Source organism: Solanum pennellii, chromosome 5 (genome assembly GCF_001406875.1).
Source record: "Solanum pennellii chromosome 5, SPENNV200".
In the NCBI taxonomy this organism is placed as follows: Eukaryota; Viridiplantae; Streptophyta; class Magnoliopsida; order Solanales; family Solanaceae; genus Solanum; species Solanum pennellii.
Genome location: NC_028641.1, coordinates 13777133 through 13795434, shown reverse-complemented (window position 1 = coordinate 13795434; position 18302 = coordinate 13777133). Strand labels below are relative to the sequence as shown.

Below are 18302 nucleotides of genomic sequence, written 5' to 3'. Positions count from 1 at the left end.
ATTTAACGGCAATATATTAAGTTATTATTGTTAATTAATTGTCACTAAAACTCTTTTTAATATAGTGTGCTTCTATTATAATTATGATTAAAATAAAAATACAACTGAAGTGAGCCTTTATATATTACTATTATTTTCGGTACCTAACATGATTTTTATTAATCACCAGTGAAAACATTACAAAATCATAGCTTAGTCAAACTCAACTAGCTATCTCATAACTCCTTGTAACTGGACTATATCATTTATATATTACTATTAGTTTTAAATAAATTGGAAAAATAAAACTATTCTCTTTCCACACAATTTTTACCTAAAGAATTAAAAGATATTAGAATAAACAGTCAAGCCCAAACTTGTTTGTGACTTCATGTATGCTTCCTAAAGCTGTCCAACATCACAATTAACTCTTTATAAATAACTCACACCAACTAATTAAAGCTTCAGTTCTTCTGTTCTTCACATTTAAGTTAAGTGCAGCTAGTTATCTATTCCCAAAATGAAGGTAATCAATATATTAACTTAATTGTAGTATTGTATCCATCTTCATTCTTGTTTACTTTGTTGCAGTTACTCGGTTGGATGCATCGTAAGTTTCGACAGAATAGCAGTGAACCACTAAAGGAATTTTCTGTAGGTAAGTGTTTTTTTCTCTGTACCAGTTTTTCTTGTGATTAATACGATTAAGAGCAGGGAGAATACAAGTGACTTTTTTGGTTGTGTTTAGGAAATCCTTGTACTTGTCTTACTGGGCAGCCATCACTAGATGATATACATTGCTACCCAAAGTCAAATTTTTACAATAAGTCTTTGAGTAAAACTCAGAGAGACAATCACTTGAGAAAATCATTTGCTGGTCTAGAGGCAGCAGCAAGGGCAGATCATTACGATCTCGAAGAAGAGTCATCTGCTGCTCTTTCTGAGTTGTTCCATGGATTCCTTGCAATTGGTACACTTGGTACTGATCCCCTTCTTGATGATCCTTCAACACCGACATTTTCCATCTCTGTGGAAAATATTGCTGAAAAGGATACTGAAGTGACTGAAAATGAACTGAAGCTGATTAATGATGAACTCGAGAAGGTGTTGGGAGCTGAAGCTAAAGATGATACTTGTAATCTTTCTTCAGGAAGAAACAGCTATGTTAGCACTGGAAGAAGCAGTCATGGTGATATAATATTATTAATATATATGTTAAAGTGTGCAATTATATATTTGAAACTAATTGTTATACATTCGACGTACACAGGTAGCACCATTACACTAAGTGGAAAGCAATTGGAAAGTGCAGAGAACAATGGAAACGGAACAACGGTCTGTCCACTTCAGGGCTATCTATTTGGATCAACTGTAGAGATGCAAGAGACAACTTCTGCTTCTGCTAAGAAAGAACATAGGCCTTCGCTCGGTGAGCTATTTCAAAAAACTAAACTAGCAGAAGAAAACTATGGAGCTAAATATCATGAGAAGCGAACAGATAAGGATTCTGATAAATCTGCTGTGCACCTCATGAAGAAAATACTGAAGAAAAAGATGCTTCATGCTTCCTCCCGAAACTCAGTATCAGCTTCCGGGGGAACTGTTGATTCTGTTTCAGCAGAGTCAAAACCCCATAAGGTAGGTGCTTTCGTCTTTCTCTATGTTATGGAACATAACTATGATCATCTAACATTTGAGATGAAGGAGATTCAATTTGTATCGTCACATTACACATAAAGCTGTTTGATCAATAGTATCAAAATGCTAGTGAACCAAATGATCTGACTTGTATAAATGTTGAAACATATTTTGCAATTACATCTCTGTTGTGCAAACAACAAGAGACCTCATGAACATTTGTTCATTAAAGAACATGGCTATTACGAAAAGTCATTTGTTCATGAGAACATGACTATTATGAAAAGTTGTCTGTTCATGAAAAAATATGACTATTGTGAAAAGTATCGCTTAAGTTCTATAAATACAAGGACTCCGTAGAAGCAGACGAAGAATAAATCTACTGGTATATACAAGGGCTTTATTGTATCCTAAAAGGAATGCAAATGGACAATAATATCTCTTTTAATGAAAGTGATTATTCACACCTCAAAGCCATCTTATTCTTCTTCAATTATATTTCCTACTATTTTCTAATACTCACTAATTAAGACATTATTGTTAGTTGAATTTCCAAATACATGTTGTTTAGGCTTAAACTAAATAGTTGCAAGTTATGCAGATCCTACAAATGTTCCACAGAAAAGTCCATCCTGAGAGCTCAATGAAGCCTGATAAGTTCTTAAAAAATGAGAGGGCACATGACCGTGGAGGACTATCACTTGCACGTGATGATATCACGATTATCCCTCACCATCGCCTCTCAAAGGACAGCATCAAGGGTCAGCCTATCATGCAACAGTCCACAGTAGATGGTGATTCAAATGAAAACCGAGAATGCTGGATCAAAACTGATGCAGATTGTAAGTGATTCTCAAATCTTGAATGCACATTTTTATAATTAAAAAGAATCTGTTTAATTACTCTGCCTATATATCCCTTAAAGATAAGTTGTTCATATAGAAAACCAATCTGCGGACTAATCAGATTTTGTTTTGTTGTAGACTTTGTGCTGGAGCTCTAAATTGCCAAAGCAGCTAGCTCATATTGTAAGATATGTTTGTCTCTTCAAAATCTATGCAATTCCGCGTTGTTGGAATGGTTATGTAATTTTCAGAGAAATGTGAGAAAATAAAAGAGGGTGTTCCTCTAAACATATATTGTGTGTGAGACGCATGAGATGTATTAGCTAAAACTGTTCTGTGGTAAAGATTCAAGTATTAATGTTGTATCTCAAAGACTGCAAGTTAAATTTCATGGAGTAATGTATGTTTCGTGTTAAATTTATCAAAATACAGGGAAAAGATTGTCATACTCATGTCATATAACAATTAGTACATATTTACCTCCCTTCGCTTCAAAAACACGTGAAATTCTTTAATTTCCATAAGTTTATTGATAATATGTCAGAAAGGAAATTTATAAATTGTAAGTTGGTATAGCCAAGTTTCACACAAGATGCCGTTAATAAATTAGTTACTACACAAGTTCAAAAAGATGTGGCTTGAGCCATGAGAACTTTCACCTTACTTTTAAACATTCATGTTTGTATTAGGTGATGGATCGGAGCTTATTATAAGCTAGAAACTCTCTTATGCAAGTCTCTCTGTGTGTTTGAGAGTGAAAAAAGATCTCAAGTGTATCATCCATCCTTCCAATGAGTTTCATGTGGTTCAATAGTGTACAATATTATTAACTTTGGTCAATGTACCTATATGCCCTTGATATAGTTACAAGAAGTACAAGTAATTACAACTCAAGGTTACAGTGTTCAACATAATTAGATACTAGGAAAAATACGCCAAGGTAAGTAGAGCTTAATAAGGTTATGAAGGCCCAAAATAGTATCCCCTTTCAAACACGATCCGCCATATTTTGCTGAAATACATACTCCTAAAATTTAACAAGTTTGTTGGGCAAAACATGGCTAAAGCACATGGCACTCGGAGGAATGGGTGCATGGTGATAGGGTTTACTGAAGGCTAATAACAAACAACAACATCAATAGCAAGAAAAACAGCTGTAGCAACAACAACAAAAACAGAAACAACAACAACAACGTCAGCAACAACAATAAACAAACAACAACGACAAAAAACAAGCAACAACATAATATTTTAATTTTTTATTTGGGTACCCCTTTCCCTCTAAAACATTAAAAATCGCCGAATATCAGAAAGTCCCCCCTAAAACTTACAACCCAATCAATAACCCCTCTATTCCCACGTAAATACACCCAGATACCATATCTCTTTCCTCTAAACCCATTCCTTTGGTCATTCTCCCCTTCCCCTTCCTATTTTTTGTGTGATTTTTGCTAAGTAATTTTTTACTCTTACAGGTTATGCAAAATGGAATGATTGATAAACAATATTTTCTTTGTTATATGAGTTTTATTGATTCATACTAAAATTTAAAATTTACGCTATTATTTTTAGTTAGTACTTAGTTTATAGGCATTTCATACGCATAAATATCTTACAATTGTTAAGGATTCGTGCAAATTTTCACCACACCATGAAACTATTCATACTCGATTTTCAACTAATTTCTGGTAAGTTTTTAAATTTATTTTTTGCTTAATTAAGAATTATGCAATTATTTTGTTCTCGATAAAATTTGACTATTCTAATTAAAGGGCAATTTTGCTATTAGAATGTGATCGATATTAGTATAACTTAAAAATTATATGTTTTCTTATTTAATCTGGTAAGCTCTTGGATTTATGAGTGTTTTTCTAGTAAATAGAAGAAAAAGATAAGTGTGAACATCAGCTACCATGGATTACTCCATGGATTTAGAGCTGGAAAAGTGCAGAACCTTTAAGAGAAGAAGAGGAGAATAGGAAGGCTTTGTATTGCACTGAAAGTTGTATCTACAACAATTGTCTACAAGTCTATTTATACAATGATTTATAACCAACTAATTACTGCTCTACTTACTATCATGACTAGCTAACACTATCTAATTATGAGTTTGTTATAACCTCCTAACTAACTGCGATATCACTAATCTCAATACTCCCCCTCAAGCTGGATGGCAAGAGTCATTCTTCAGACCAAGCTTGACAAGTAAATGACCATGTCGAGCCTTTCCCAGCCCTTTGGTAAATAAATCAGCTGGCTGCTCTCTTGTTCCTATGTGATGAGTCTTGATTAGTCCTTGTTGTAGTTTTTCTCTCACAAAATGACAATCAATATCAATGTGCTTAGTTCGTTAATGAAAAATTGGATTTGCAGCTATTTGTATAGCAACCTTGCTATCACAATGCAAATCAATAGGTTGTACAATTGAAACTCCCAGTTCCTTGAACAGACCTGTCAACCAAGAGAGTTCTGCCACTGTGGATGCCATGCTCCTAAATTCAGCTTCAGCTGAGCTCCGTGAGATTGTTTCTTGCTTCTTCGACTTCCATGAAATCAAGGAAGATCCAACCTTAATCATATAACCTGTGACTGATTTTCTAGATTGGGAAACAAGCACCCAGTCTGAATCACAATAGGCAAATAATTGATGAGATGTAGTAGAAGACATAAACAAGCTAAGGCCTGGAGCATTCTTGATATATCTAATCACCCTGATAGCAGCAAGCATGTGAGACTCTTTTGGTTTATGCATGAATTGACTCAAAACCTGCACTGTGTAAGCAATGTCAGGTCTGGTCATAACGAGATATAGCAGCCTTCCCACTAGTCTTTGGTACCTATCAGGATCAATCAGTAACTTATAATTAGTTGTGCTTCCTGTGGCTACATCAAACTCATAGGAAGTATGTCTTTGATTGAAGTCAAGTGGAGTTGAAGCAGGTTTAGCTCCCCCTTGACCTGAATCTGCATTTAATTCAAGGGCATATTTCCTCTGATTCAACAAAATTCCAGATGCATTCATGGAAAATTCAAGGCCAAGAAAAAATCTCAAGACACTAAGATCCTTCATCTTAAACTTCTGCTGAAGGTTGTATTTGGTAGATTGAATGAGTGTATGGTTGGAACCAGTAAGCATCAGATCATCCACATAAACCAAGATAACAACAACATCAGAACCAACAGTAAGAGTGAACAAAGAGTAGTCAAAATGACTCTGAACAAACCCCAAATCCTGTAAAGCTGAAGTGAGCTTCAGGTTCCATTGCCTGGAAGCCTGTTTCAATCCATACCAAGACTTTTTTGCTTGCAAACCTTGTGATGAGAACCTTTAAAAAAACCTTAAGGTATTTTCATATAAACCTCCTCAACCAAATCACCCTGAAGGAAGGCATTGTACACATCCATTTGATAGATATGCCAATTTTTAGAGGCAGCAATAGCTAGGACAGACTTGACAGTCACCAACTTAGCAACTGGGGAGAAGATTTCTTGGTAATCAAGACCCTCCTTTTGGCTAAATCCCTTGGCAACTAGCCTTGCCTTGAACCTTTCAATCGTACCATCAACTTTATATTTTATTTTAAACACCCATTTGCAACCCACAACATTCTTTCCTGGAGAAAGATCAACAATGTCCCAAGTACCATTTTCTTCAAGAGCAACAATCTCTTGTTTCATGGCAAGAACCCATCTGTCATCTTGAACAGCCTCATTATAGGTCTTAGGTTCAATTTCAGAGTTGTGAGCAGCTAGGCAGGTGTCATACTCAGGAGAAATTAGAGCATAGCTCAGGTAATCAGGCATAGGATAGATACAAGAGTTGACTACATATTCATTAAACCATTGGGTGTAGGCTTAGGTCTGTGTAATCTTCTTAGTGGAGCCTCAGACACATCAAACACTGGATGGTTTGCATGTACTGGTGCAGTAGGAGGAGGAATAACATGTGTAGAGGCCATAAGGTCTATTGGAACATCATCAGCAAAATCCATGACAGGAAATATAGGATCATTACTAGGAATCATCTATTTTAAAGGATAAACAGATTCATGAAAAACAACATCCCTGCTAAAAAAGAACCTTTTAGAATGCAAATTATATAGTTTATAACCCTTCTTAGTGGCTGAATAACCCATAAAGACAGTAGGAAGTGCTCTGGCAGCAAACTTATCCCTTTTCTGGACATTTACTGAATATGCTAAACATCAAAAAACCCTGAGATGATCAAGAGGTGGGGAAGTGTGATAAAACATCTCAAAAGGATATTTATTCCTTAGCACAGAGGAAGGAAGTCCGTTGATGATATGCACCACTGTAAGCACACAGTCACCCCAAAAACATAGAGGTATGGCAGCCTCGAACCTGAGGGCCCTAGCTACTTCAAGAATGTATCTATGTCGTCTCTCCACCCCCCATTATGTTGTGGAGTATAAACACATGTAGTTTGGTGAACAGTCCCTTGTGCAATAAGGAAATTATGCATAGAGGAGTTAAGATCTGAACCATTATCAGTTCGAAGAACTTTGATGTTAGAGTTGTACTGAGTGTGAATCATGGAAAAAAAAAATTTAGCATCAAAAAAGTTTCATCCTTAGTGTTCATCAAAAACAACCAAGTAAGTCTGGAGAAATCATCCACAATTGTTAGAAAGAACCTTTTTCCAACAGTAGTTGGCATTCTATATGGCCCCCATACATCAACATGTATCAAATCAAACACAGCTTTAGAATGAGTATTACTAAGAGGAAATGGTAACTTGGTTTGTCGAGCTAAAGGACATACAGGACATAAACCACAAGAGTTCTCTAGATTACTATGTAAAAACTTGTCCATCTTTTGTAAGGTTACAAAAGGCATGTGTCCAAGTCTTCTATGCCAAATACTGAGAGTAGCAGAGTCTTAGCCAACAGTTTGAGCTTTAGGACAAACTGAAGGAAAGGAGTGTAGTGACTTAGCAACATCACCAAACAAATAAAGGCCACCTGATTCTCTACCAGTCCCCAATACCTTGCCACTGCAAAGGTCCTGAAATATACATAATTCAGGATAGAAAGCCACCATACAATTCAACTCCTTAGTGAGCTTGGAAACATATAGCAGGTTAAAACGGAAGTTAGGTATATAAAGAACATCAGAAATTTGTTGTGTGGGCAATATATGCACAGAACCTTTGTGTGTGATATCAGACTTTTCACCATTAGGTAAATGTACTTGACCAACATTAGATGATTGTTGTGGCTCATTTAGGATATTTAGGTTGGAAACCATATGGTTCGTTGCACCTGTATCTATAACCCATTGAGTTTGCTCCAATTTAGATATTAGTGATAGAATTATACCTGAGTTTGAGTCGGTAGAGTTGGGACTTGCTAGGGTGGCTGTGGCCACATTAACTGTGACATCCTACCCTCTGAGAATCATCTGTTGAATCTAGTAGTATTGTTCAGGTGAGAAAATAGGTTGAACAATCTCAGGAGTGGTAGTTTGTGGTGGAGAATCCTCAGCTACACAATTCACAACAGCCTTTGGATAGGAGTTATGTTTCACCTTAGATCTGTTGACATGGAAAGATCTGTCAGGTTGAAATTCTCCTTTGTCCTACGGAGAGTTTCTATTGTACTTATTCCTGGCGTTGAATTGACCAAGCAATCTCCTACAAACTGCTCTAGTATGGCCAAACTTTTTGCAATAATCACAGTATAGATCTGCCTTCTTAGATCTGTAGGTAGGTGCTGGTTTGTTTGTCATTAAGGCTGTGGAATCAGCTATCTCTAAATCTGGCATTACAGAGGTAAGAGATCTCTGACTTTCTTCTTGTATAATAAGAGCATAAATCTGATTCAAGGACGGCAAAGGTTGCATCATCAACACCTGACTTTTGGCTCGAGAATAGGAATCATTCAATCCTATGAGGAATTGAAAAATCCTGTGTTTCTGAATGTGCTCAGTAAATATTCTTCAGGTTGCACAATTGCAGGTAGGAGGAGGAATTAAGGCATCAAATTCATCCCACAGATCACTCAGTTTGGAGAAATAAGTGTATACAGCAGTAGTACCTTGAGTAAGAAAGGCGATCTCCTTATGAAGATGAAAAGTTCGAACACTATTCTCCTTGTCAAACTTATCCTTCAAATTCTCCCAAACCTTTTGTGAATATGAGGCGTAGGCAATTCCAGTTAGCAACACCTTCGAGACTACATTCATGATCCAGGATAATACAATAGCATTACACCTTCCCAGCATTTCAACAATACTCCAGTATATGAGGATTTCGCACAACTACCATCAACAAAACCGAGATTATTCTTTCCTAATAAATCTATCTTCATGTATCTGCGCCATAAGGCGTAATTTTCAGTGCCGGTTAATTGAAGAGAAATCAGGATAATTTCGGGGGTATCTGTAGATTGGAGAAATAACGGATCATTGTGATCAATAGGCGGCACTGGAGTATCAACCATTGATGAAGCTGGAGTATCAGCCATTGATGAAGATTTATGCTTAGTTCCAGAAAAAAAACAAAAAAAAAAAACAGAGGATTGTTTAATCGAATAGTGATGAAAGATAGAGACGATTGCGGAAGCGTAAACAAGCGATCGTACGCTTTGATACCATATGAACATCAGCTACCATGGATTACTCCATGGATTTAGAGCTGGAACAGTGCAGAACCTTTTAGAGAAGAAGAGGAGAATAGGAAGGGTTTGTATTGCACTAAAAGTTGTATCTACAACAATTGTCTACAAGTCTATTTATACAATGATTTATAACCAACTAATTACTGCTCTACTTACTATCATGACTAGGGGTGGGCATTCGGTATTTCGGTTCGGTTTTTTTTTCGATTTTTTCGGTTTTCGGTTTTTGTAAATTGCGTACCGAATACCAAACCGAAATATTTCGGTTCGGTTCGGTTTTTGTTAATTCGGTTCGGTTTTTATTAATTCGGTTCGGTTTTTATTTCGGTTTTTTAATGGGCCTGTTTAGTGGGCTTTTTAAAATTTTAAACTTTACAATTTTTTCAATTTTTTGTTTGATTTTTCAACTTAATGGGCTAAAAAGTAAAAATAGACAATAAATCAAAGAAGTGCATTACTAATTTACTACCAAATTTCAATATATCAATTATCAATGATTCAAATCTTCAATATGTCATTAGGCATTAACACCGCAAATTTTAAATTCACAATATCACTAAAACACACAATTTGAAATTCACAATGACACTACAACAAAAGTTGCATTGTAGATTTGTAGTTAATGTCTTCACAAATACAACATAATAAGAATCTAACAAGTAACAATAAAGTCTTTCATGAACTCATAATAAACAATAATAAGCAACAAACAATGTATTTTGAACTTCTTGTCTTCTTCCATGAGATTACTTTCAACAATAACAAACAACAATAATGAGTTTCTTGACTTTCTTCCATGAGATCGCTTTCAACTTTCAAGTGTCACGTGCCAACAAAATTATTTCTTCATTGTCTTGACCCTTGGACCTTTTAAGATAAAATCAAATATTAGAAACTTAGAATACTACTTTTAAGATTAAAAAATGATATGATTAAATAAATGATGTATTAAACTCACCGCTTGCAAGTCAATCATAGATCAACAATGGAAGAGCTTCTTCCACTATTTGCCATCTCTATAATTAATAAAAAGAAACATGTCATACAAGATACAACACAATAAGTATTTTATTTTTTCCATAAATAAATAAAAAATAAAAAGTCTTACCAAGTTCAATTTTTTCAAGAAACTCCAAACTTTCTTCAACACAAATAGGCTTGGTTTCTTGTCTAAGCCAATCTTGGACACAAATAAGACATTGCACACATTTGGGAGTCAATGAACTTCTAAAGGGATCTAGAATTCGACCACCGGTGCTAAATGCACATTCCGATGCCACACTCGACATAGGAATAGCCAATACATCTCGAGCCAACTGTGAAAGTACTGGAAATCTAGGAGAATTAACTTTCCACCAACTCAAAATATCAAAATCTTCAGATTCAGGTTCTTGGTCTTCAAGAAGATATTTATCCAACTCAGATTTAACACCTACACTTCCGGAATCATTCTTTTGTTTCTTCATGTGCAACTTAGTTCTCAAAGAATTTTTGGACATATTTTGAGAAATACCACTACCAGAAGAATCAGATGAGTCAGATGAAGATGGTTGACTTTTGGAACCTTTTCCATACTTACTTACATATATCGCAAACAAATCCCTCAAGTAAGCCTCTACTTTCGTATTCACTACATTTCCCGTTTCTTCCCCAAGTAATTCTTCAAGAGCAAAACTAACATAGACAAATTTATTGCGAGGATCCAAAACAGAAGCAATAAAAATCATTTTGTTCATTTTTTCAGGAGTCCCCCAATATTTCTTGAATTTTTCTTTCATTCCCGAAGCCATTTTACTCAAATCAAGGTCATCACTTGCTACACATAATTTCAAATAAGCATCAAGTTCACATATATCTTCAAAATGAACATTACAAGTAACATACCGTGAACCTGAAACTTTCAAAGTGAGTTCATAAAATTTTTCAAGAAACTTTGTGACATTCCTCACATTAGCCCAATCTTCATATTGAATTGACCCTGCGATACTTCCATCTTCACAAACATCAGTAGCAAGAAAAGAATTAAAATTACCATCATAAAGATCAAACCTCTCAAAAGCCTTCTCAAACTTTTCTGCTGTGTCTAACATCAAATAGGTGGAATTCCACCTAGTAGGCACATCTAAAGACAACATCTTATCACATTCTATCTTTTGCATTTCAACACATTTCAAGAAATTTCTTGCCCTTGAAGAAGATGATCTAACATATTTCACCATTTGTCTCACCTTTTTGATAGAAGGACCAATTTCTTTCAAACCATCTTGCACAATTAGATTAAGTATGTGAGCCATACATCTCACATGGAGATGCTTACCTTCCATCAAATTAGTTCCCCACATATCTAATTTTTTGGACAACTCTAAAACTGCCACATCATTTGAAGAGGCATTATCAACCGTAACAGTAAAAACGTTATCCAACTTCCAATCAAGTAAACAATTACTAATAGACTCAGCCAAATGCTCACCTTTATGACTAGTGATAGGACAAAAATTCAATATTCTTTTATGAAGCACCCAATCCCTATCAATAAAGTGAGCAGTCAAACACATATAATTGATTCTTTGCACTGAAGTCCATGTGTCTGTTGTGAGACAAATTCTTGGTTGTATTTCTCTTAAAGATTGTTTCAAATTTATTCTCAATTCACCATAAACTTCATAACAATCCCTTGTTATGGTTCTACGAGAAGGAATATGAAACAAAGGCTGGACTTTACTCATAAACTTCTTAAAGCCTTCTTTTTCAACAAAACTAAAAGGTAGTTCATCCAAAATAATCATCTCAACTAAAGCTCTCCTACATACCTCTTGCTCAAATTTCCAAGTCTCTAAATTGTTATTTTGAATATTTAATAATTTTTGAATACCGGGTGCAACAGTCGGAGGTTTATACACTTTACACCGATAAGTCAAATGTTGTTTTAGTCCACTTGTTCCATTTCTTGTTGTATTGGCAGCATAATATTGTTTACAATGTAAGCGCTTTGCTTTAACTAATACACCGTTTTCAAAAACCTTTTCAAAGTGTTGCAAACAAGAGATCTAGGATCCATTTCTTTTCTTTTTTTTTTGTTATTTCTGTACCAATCGACAAATCATTGCTATTACTAGGAGTATTATCCGTAGAATCAGCCATACTTATTCGACTTTGATCAGCTACACCCATATTTAATTCCGTTTGTTCAGCCATCTATATATATAAAAAAAATCACAATAAATTCCCAATAACTAGTAACAAAAATAAAATCAGAAAAAAAAATGAAAAAAGTCAAAAAAAAATTGAAAACATACGGTTACATACCTGCACCTGGCTGCTGCCTGCTGCTGTCGCGGGCGGCTGGCTGCTGCTGTCGCGGCTGGCTGCTGCTGCTGGTGGACGGCGGCTGGCGGCGCTGCTGCTGGTGGCGGTGCACGCCGGCTGGAGAAATGAAGGCAGAAGCTGTGCTGACTGCTGAGGGCTGAAGAGTGAAGAGGAGAGGATGAAGTTGAAGAGAGAGGAAGAGTCAAAATGATAGGGTATTAGGGATTTAGGGTTTTTTATTTTTTTTAAAAAAATTATTTAATATTAATAATTATTAAATATAATATAATTTATAAATTAAAATATAATATTTCGGTTTAAACCGAAATACCGAATTCCAAAGTAATACATACCGAAAACCGAATCGAAATACCGAAAATACAAAAAAATAAACCGAATACCGAACCGAAAACCGAAATACCGAAACCGAAATTCTGAAAAATTTCGGTTCGGTTCGGTGTTTCGGTTTTCCGGTGTTTATGCCCACCCCTAATCATGACTAGCTAACACTATCTAATTATGAGTTTGTTATAACCTCCTAACTAACTGCGATATCACTAATCTCAATAATAAGTTCAACGAGAAAAGTTCGTAAACAAATTGATCTACCAAAAGAGCTAAACGTATAAACTAAGGGAAGTGAATAATAATAAAGAAATCAGTAAATTATAATCTCGTTGTCTTAAACAAATCATGTGAAAGTTAAACTTAAAAATTGATCCATAATAAAGAAACATTCGTCAATGTTGTGAAACAAATTAAAACATTCCTTTTTTTTTGTTTAAAAAAACTTAAGATAATTTTATTATTGCTAAAAGTAGACCCTTCGATTTTGGAGGCCTAAGGCATATGCCTCATTTTAAAAGGCATTGAGTCACCCCTAAAAGCTACGTAAATGATGTTGGATGCTATTTTAAATAGTAAGTACAAATAAAAGTATAAAATACATAAATACTATAATGTTAAGAGCCAATTGCATTATTTCCCTACTCTTTATCAAATTACAAAAATCCCTTAAAGTTTATGGATTTTGGATACATCACTAGACTTCTGAATACATCACTGGACTTCCGAATACATCGACAGACATTTAGATACATTAGTATACATTAGTGAGGGATGTATCTGAGAGAGAAGGGATGTATCAAATAGGGGATGGGACATATGAATACTTCACTGGACTTTCGGATACATCAATAGACATCTTGATATATAAATAAGGGATGTATCAGAGAAGGGAGATGTATACTAGAGGTGGATAGGAATGTATCACAGAGAGGAGAGTGATGTCTCAGAGGGAGAATTTTTAAATCTTTATAAATGATAGGAATTTTAGAGATTATAGTAAAATAAGATGTATATTTAGATAATTTTCCTAAAATTTTCGAATAACTAAATATGGAATGTTCACATGTTTTGATATAGATGATATTGTTGGGCTCGAAAGTGATTAGGGTGTCATGCGGAAACTTACAATTGTATGTTACAATGGTAATAAATTAGATGACAAAAACTTCTACTAAAAACATGATATTATTATATGAAAACTAATATAAAAGAAAAACATTATAAATATTGAGAGAATAATCTCCCCATTAACAAAACTCTTAAATGTCTATATTGTGAACACCATCGGATTATGCCATGAGAATAAGGATCTTTAATTTATAGATCTCAAAACTTTTCCTCTAAAGAAAAAGAATAAACCAAATATGAAAGAAAATATTGTTTTTATTTTGGAAAAGTTAAATCATTTATGGTAATACTCTGTGTTTCCTTTTCAGAAAAAAATAAATTTCAAATAAAGTAAGAAAATAATAGCAAAACCCTAAAAAATCTCTCATTTTGGCTTATGTTTTCTACCAAAATAATCTGATCCTTCTTCTTCACATAATCCTCATGTATCACTGTTGATTATCGTGATTTTAAAAAAAATTGATATGGGTTAAATAGTGGAGCATATGTTAAAAGTCATTAGTATGGTTGAAAGTAGAGCTCATGCACTAAAAATAATATGCATGAGTTGAAAATGGAGCTCATGCGATAAAAATAAGATACATGAGTTAAAAGTGGAGCCCCAACATAAAAGTTTGCAAGAATTGAAAGTTGGAGCCCGTGATTTAAAGTAATCAGGAGTTGAAAAATGATTTTGTTTTAAAGGATGAAACATGATTGTTAAAAATGTATCTGAAATTTTTCTCTACATGTAGTTGTACAAAAATCTTCGTAATCATCATGTTGATTGCAAATTGATCTGAAACTGCCTTGAACATGTCTTCAACTTTGTTCCAGTGGATCATTGAACCACATGTTCTGATACCACTTGATGGATTCGGAAGTGATTAGTACATCATGCAAAAATTTACAATCGCAAATCAAGACGGTGATGAATTAGGTGACAAAAACTTCTACTAAAACATAATAGTATTATATGAAAACTAATATAAAAGAAAGAAGAGAAGAATCTCCCCATAAACAAAACTCTTAAATGTCTACATTGTGGATATTATTGTGTTATGCTATGAGAATAAGAATCATCAATTTATAGATGTCCAAACTTTTTCTCTAAGGAAAGAATAAATCAAGTATGGAATAAAATAATATTTTTTTTTTGGATAAGTTAAAATGTTTACGGTAATACTTTGTTTTTTATTTTTGAAAAAAATAAACTTTAAATAAGATAAGAAAATCAGAGTAAAATCCTATCAGATATGACTATCTTGTCATAAAAAAATATATCACGACTTAACGAACAATGAGGATGATTCAAAAAATGATTACTCCATTCAGTCATGTATAATTTTGAAACCAATAACTTCACAGTTAAGACAATTAGGACCACTATAGAACCTTATTTGGCTTGTAATGTAAGCTCAGAAATGAGTATCATAGATTTGGAAATAGTGACTTTTGCCTTCTTTGACACTAGTCTTACTCCATTATTATTTTTTTCGATTTGATTTGATTTGCAATTCGATTTGATTTTTGATTAAAAAAATTATCATTTCATTATAACACATGTTCCGTGAGACTTATAAACAACTCATAAACTTGAGGTAACAGTTGCCCACTTTTTGTTCTTTCTCACGATTGAAAGGATAGTTCCTCCATGGCTCGTCAAGCAATCAATGACTTGGTAAATTTAGCTCATACTCTAATTTTTGTGTCCAATGTGCAATCATATTTCATAAAACCACACTTATGAACTACTAACTCCTTCGTTAAAAAGCGTGGAAAGTTATGTGAAGTTTAGACACATCAACACCCGAACTTAGAACTTTTGTTTGACCTCAAGCAACTATAATAAGACTCTATCTATACTAAACTTAGGCATCATAAAACTAGAAAATCTACGACAAATCAAATGTTGAACGTACACTTCAAAACACATACATTCAAAATAGTTTACCCCTCCCTTTTATTCAAAACAAAACGTGTATAATTAGAAATGTCAAACTAATGTAGAAGCATCAAAGACTGACATTACGCTACTGATTGATGACCATGCATACACCAATGATCCACAACTTTACGCTTAGCAATCAGGCAATGTTATCCTAATGCCCTCACACATCAAACAACGTCTCTCATTCACATATTCAAGTAAAACCAAAATGGTATAAATAAAGTGCACTCACGCTTATAAAAAATTTCAAACAACATTGCATGTACACATATTATAGCCTATAAGATTGTCCTTATTTCTACGCTCCTTCGTCGAATGATCGAATAAATGGCCATCGCTCATTAAAGATAAAAAAATAAAACATGTATAATTGTAATTAGTTGAGTAACGCTACCATGAAAAAAGAAAAAAATAATTCTAGTTTTTACATTCATAAGGAACATACTTAAATCTTATATTTATAGTGCATTAGATACAAAACAAAATTGTTATACATATTTACAGGAATAACATTTGATGAAAGTAAATTAAACCAATCATCTTAAGAACATTTTTCTTTCACCATACTCCCTGTGAAATTGTTCCAAATATTTTTGGCGGGTTACTACATTTGACAATGATAGCTTCACTATTATGAGGTATACTTTGAGTGTATCATTGATCTTCTTTGTGATCTTGGGTGAAGTGATTACTATGAATGAATATTTCATTCTATGTCCTATGCCCTAACAAGGTATAAGATGGCTTGTCGATCAAGCGATGATTGGATATCATGTCGGTTACTTGAGAAAGTCCAAAAAAAGTTAATAATTTATGAAATTCGGTTTTGATCGAGTCAAGCTAAATGATTTTAAGGATAATGAATTTTTTTTATGTCTTAATAGTAATCTTCAGTTATGCAATTTCATATTCTAATTCAATCATTTTACATACAATACAATTTCAAATGTAATTCAGTCATTTTACATATAATACAATTTCATATGTACTTACGCTCTTTTTTTTTGGATCTCTGCATTTTAAAATGATGCAAACTTAGGTATTTAGGATAATCACCTAACATATGAAAGTATATGTTGTAGCTATGATGTGATCCATTTATTTTTGAAGCATAGTTAGTCTGGGATTCTTGTTCTGTAATACCTCAGAAGTTAGATAGTCAAAAAGGAAAGAGAAGTGGAGAAATTAACTGTTAGTAGTGAACAACGAATCCCATATATGGTGACACCTCGAAAATCAAACCTAGAAAGAAGTTACAGAACTTACTTGAAACAGTGAACCACGGTAGGGTTCACGGTCCGTAGATCTGCCCGTGGCCTAGAATTAAGCTCCACAAGGCCCAGATATCAGACCATGGACTCCTTCACAGACCGTGGTCTTGACAGCGGGTTGTGGTTGTGTTCGTTGTACAGAACCAGTAGGCCCCCAAGACTAGTCTCAAACACCCCTCGCCCAAGTAAGGACCACGGAGACCTTTACGGTCCGTGGTCCTTCGACTCCCTATCCCAAGTGAAGACCACGAACATCTTCACGGTCTATGGTCCTTTACACGGGTCATGGAAGCTAAGGGTTCGTGAGCCAAGGTTGTTAGTCCACCTAACCAAGTGAAGACCACGACCCACTTCACGATCCATGGTCTTTTTCATGGTCCGTGAAGGTGGTTGTGGTCAGCCCCATCAGCAGTTTAAGTCAAGCATCTTTTGGTCATTTCCTATTTTGTTGGACTGCTAAACTACGTCATTTTAACCGTAAACTAAGTGGTTTTGGTTAGTTTTATCCTGGAAACATAAATAGAACTTACCTAAGTCAAATCATTTATCAAAAACTCAAAAAATTAGAACGTAAAAGGAGATAAAAGTCGAGCAACCCTAGTTCAAGAACACAACAAAAATCCTTCAATTCCAACCCCGAAATCAAAAGATTTCTCTGTGGAATTCGTCACCAGCTATGAGGGATTTCACTAGTGGGTTCCTTTTGCCCATTAAGTCCCTAGATTTCAGTCAGATTCTCGATTCCTTACTATCAAGTAAACCTAGGGTTTCTAGAATTTCAGCAAATTATCATGAATTAGTTTATTTAATGTTAATCATATTGTCATGTTATTACTTGGTTTCTTGCATGAATTTCAGAACCCTAGTTATGTAATTATTTACTTCTTGAATTATACATGCTAGGTCAGGTATCTTAGCATTTCAGATATACATGCCTTAGTCTTGAATGTGTCATTATCAGTATATTAATGTACATTCCCAGTTTGCATGTCAGTTTTGAGCTATCCAGTATATTCCATAAATTTAGTCATAATGTGTTAGTCATTTAATCTATTGGGAGTAGCATAATATCGAGTTAGACTGGGGTTTGTCACCCATATAGTCCCAAAACTATGATCTACGTAGGTTGTAAGTTCCCTCTGTGGGCATCATTTTAGTGATCACGCCAGCATACCTCCACACCTTTGGCCGAGTTTATTGGGTCCTCTCGATGGGGCGT

At 34.5% G+C, this 18302-nt stretch overlaps 2 protein-coding genes across 2 annotated transcripts; one reads left to right on the top strand and one right to left on the bottom strand.

Moving 5' to 3' along the window:
* The first annotated feature begins 303 nt into the window (after nucleotides 1-303).
* On the top strand, nucleotides 304-2914 carry LOC107018845 (protein LAZY 1). Its single transcript, XM_015219427.2, has 6 exons — nucleotides 304-505; nucleotides 571-637; nucleotides 728-1168; nucleotides 1250-1617; nucleotides 2219-2459; nucleotides 2601-2914. The coding sequence occupies exons 1-6, from the start codon at nucleotides 500-502 to the stop codon at nucleotides 2618-2620; spliced, it is 1143 nt and encodes a 380-aa protein (XP_015074913.1). The 5' UTR covers nucleotides 304-499; the 3' UTR covers nucleotides 2621-2914.
* A 1503-nt stretch (nucleotides 2915-4417) lies between these two features.
* On the bottom strand, nucleotides 4418-9205 carry LOC107018707 (uncharacterized mitochondrial protein AtMg00810-like). Its single transcript, XM_015219256.2, has 2 exons — nucleotides 7802-9205; nucleotides 4418-7487 (listed from the first exon to the last, which is right to left on the bottom strand). Exon 2 carries the CDS (start codon nucleotides 5596-5598, stop codon nucleotides 4813-4815), a length of 786 nt encoding a protein of 261 aa, XP_015074742.1. The 5' UTR covers nucleotides 5599-7487; nucleotides 7802-9205; the 3' UTR covers nucleotides 4418-4812.
* Between the last annotated feature and the right edge of the window lie 9097 nt (nucleotides 9206-18302).

Excerpts from the sequence above, each read along its gene's own strand:
- LOC107018845 (XM_015219427.2), top strand. Across the intron at positions 1,169-1,249 it reads CACTGGAAGAAGCAGTCATG|GTAGCACCATTACACTAAGT; the intron begins GTGATATAATAT and ends CGACGTACACAG. Across the intron at positions 1,618-2,218 it reads CAGAGTCAAAACCCCATAAG|ATCCTACAAATGTTCCACAG; the intron begins GTAGGTGCTTTC and ends CAAGTTATGCAG.
- LOC107018707 (XM_015219256.2), bottom strand. The coding sequence starts at position 5,598 with ATGCTTACTGGTTCCAACCATACACTCATTCAATCTACCAAATACAAC.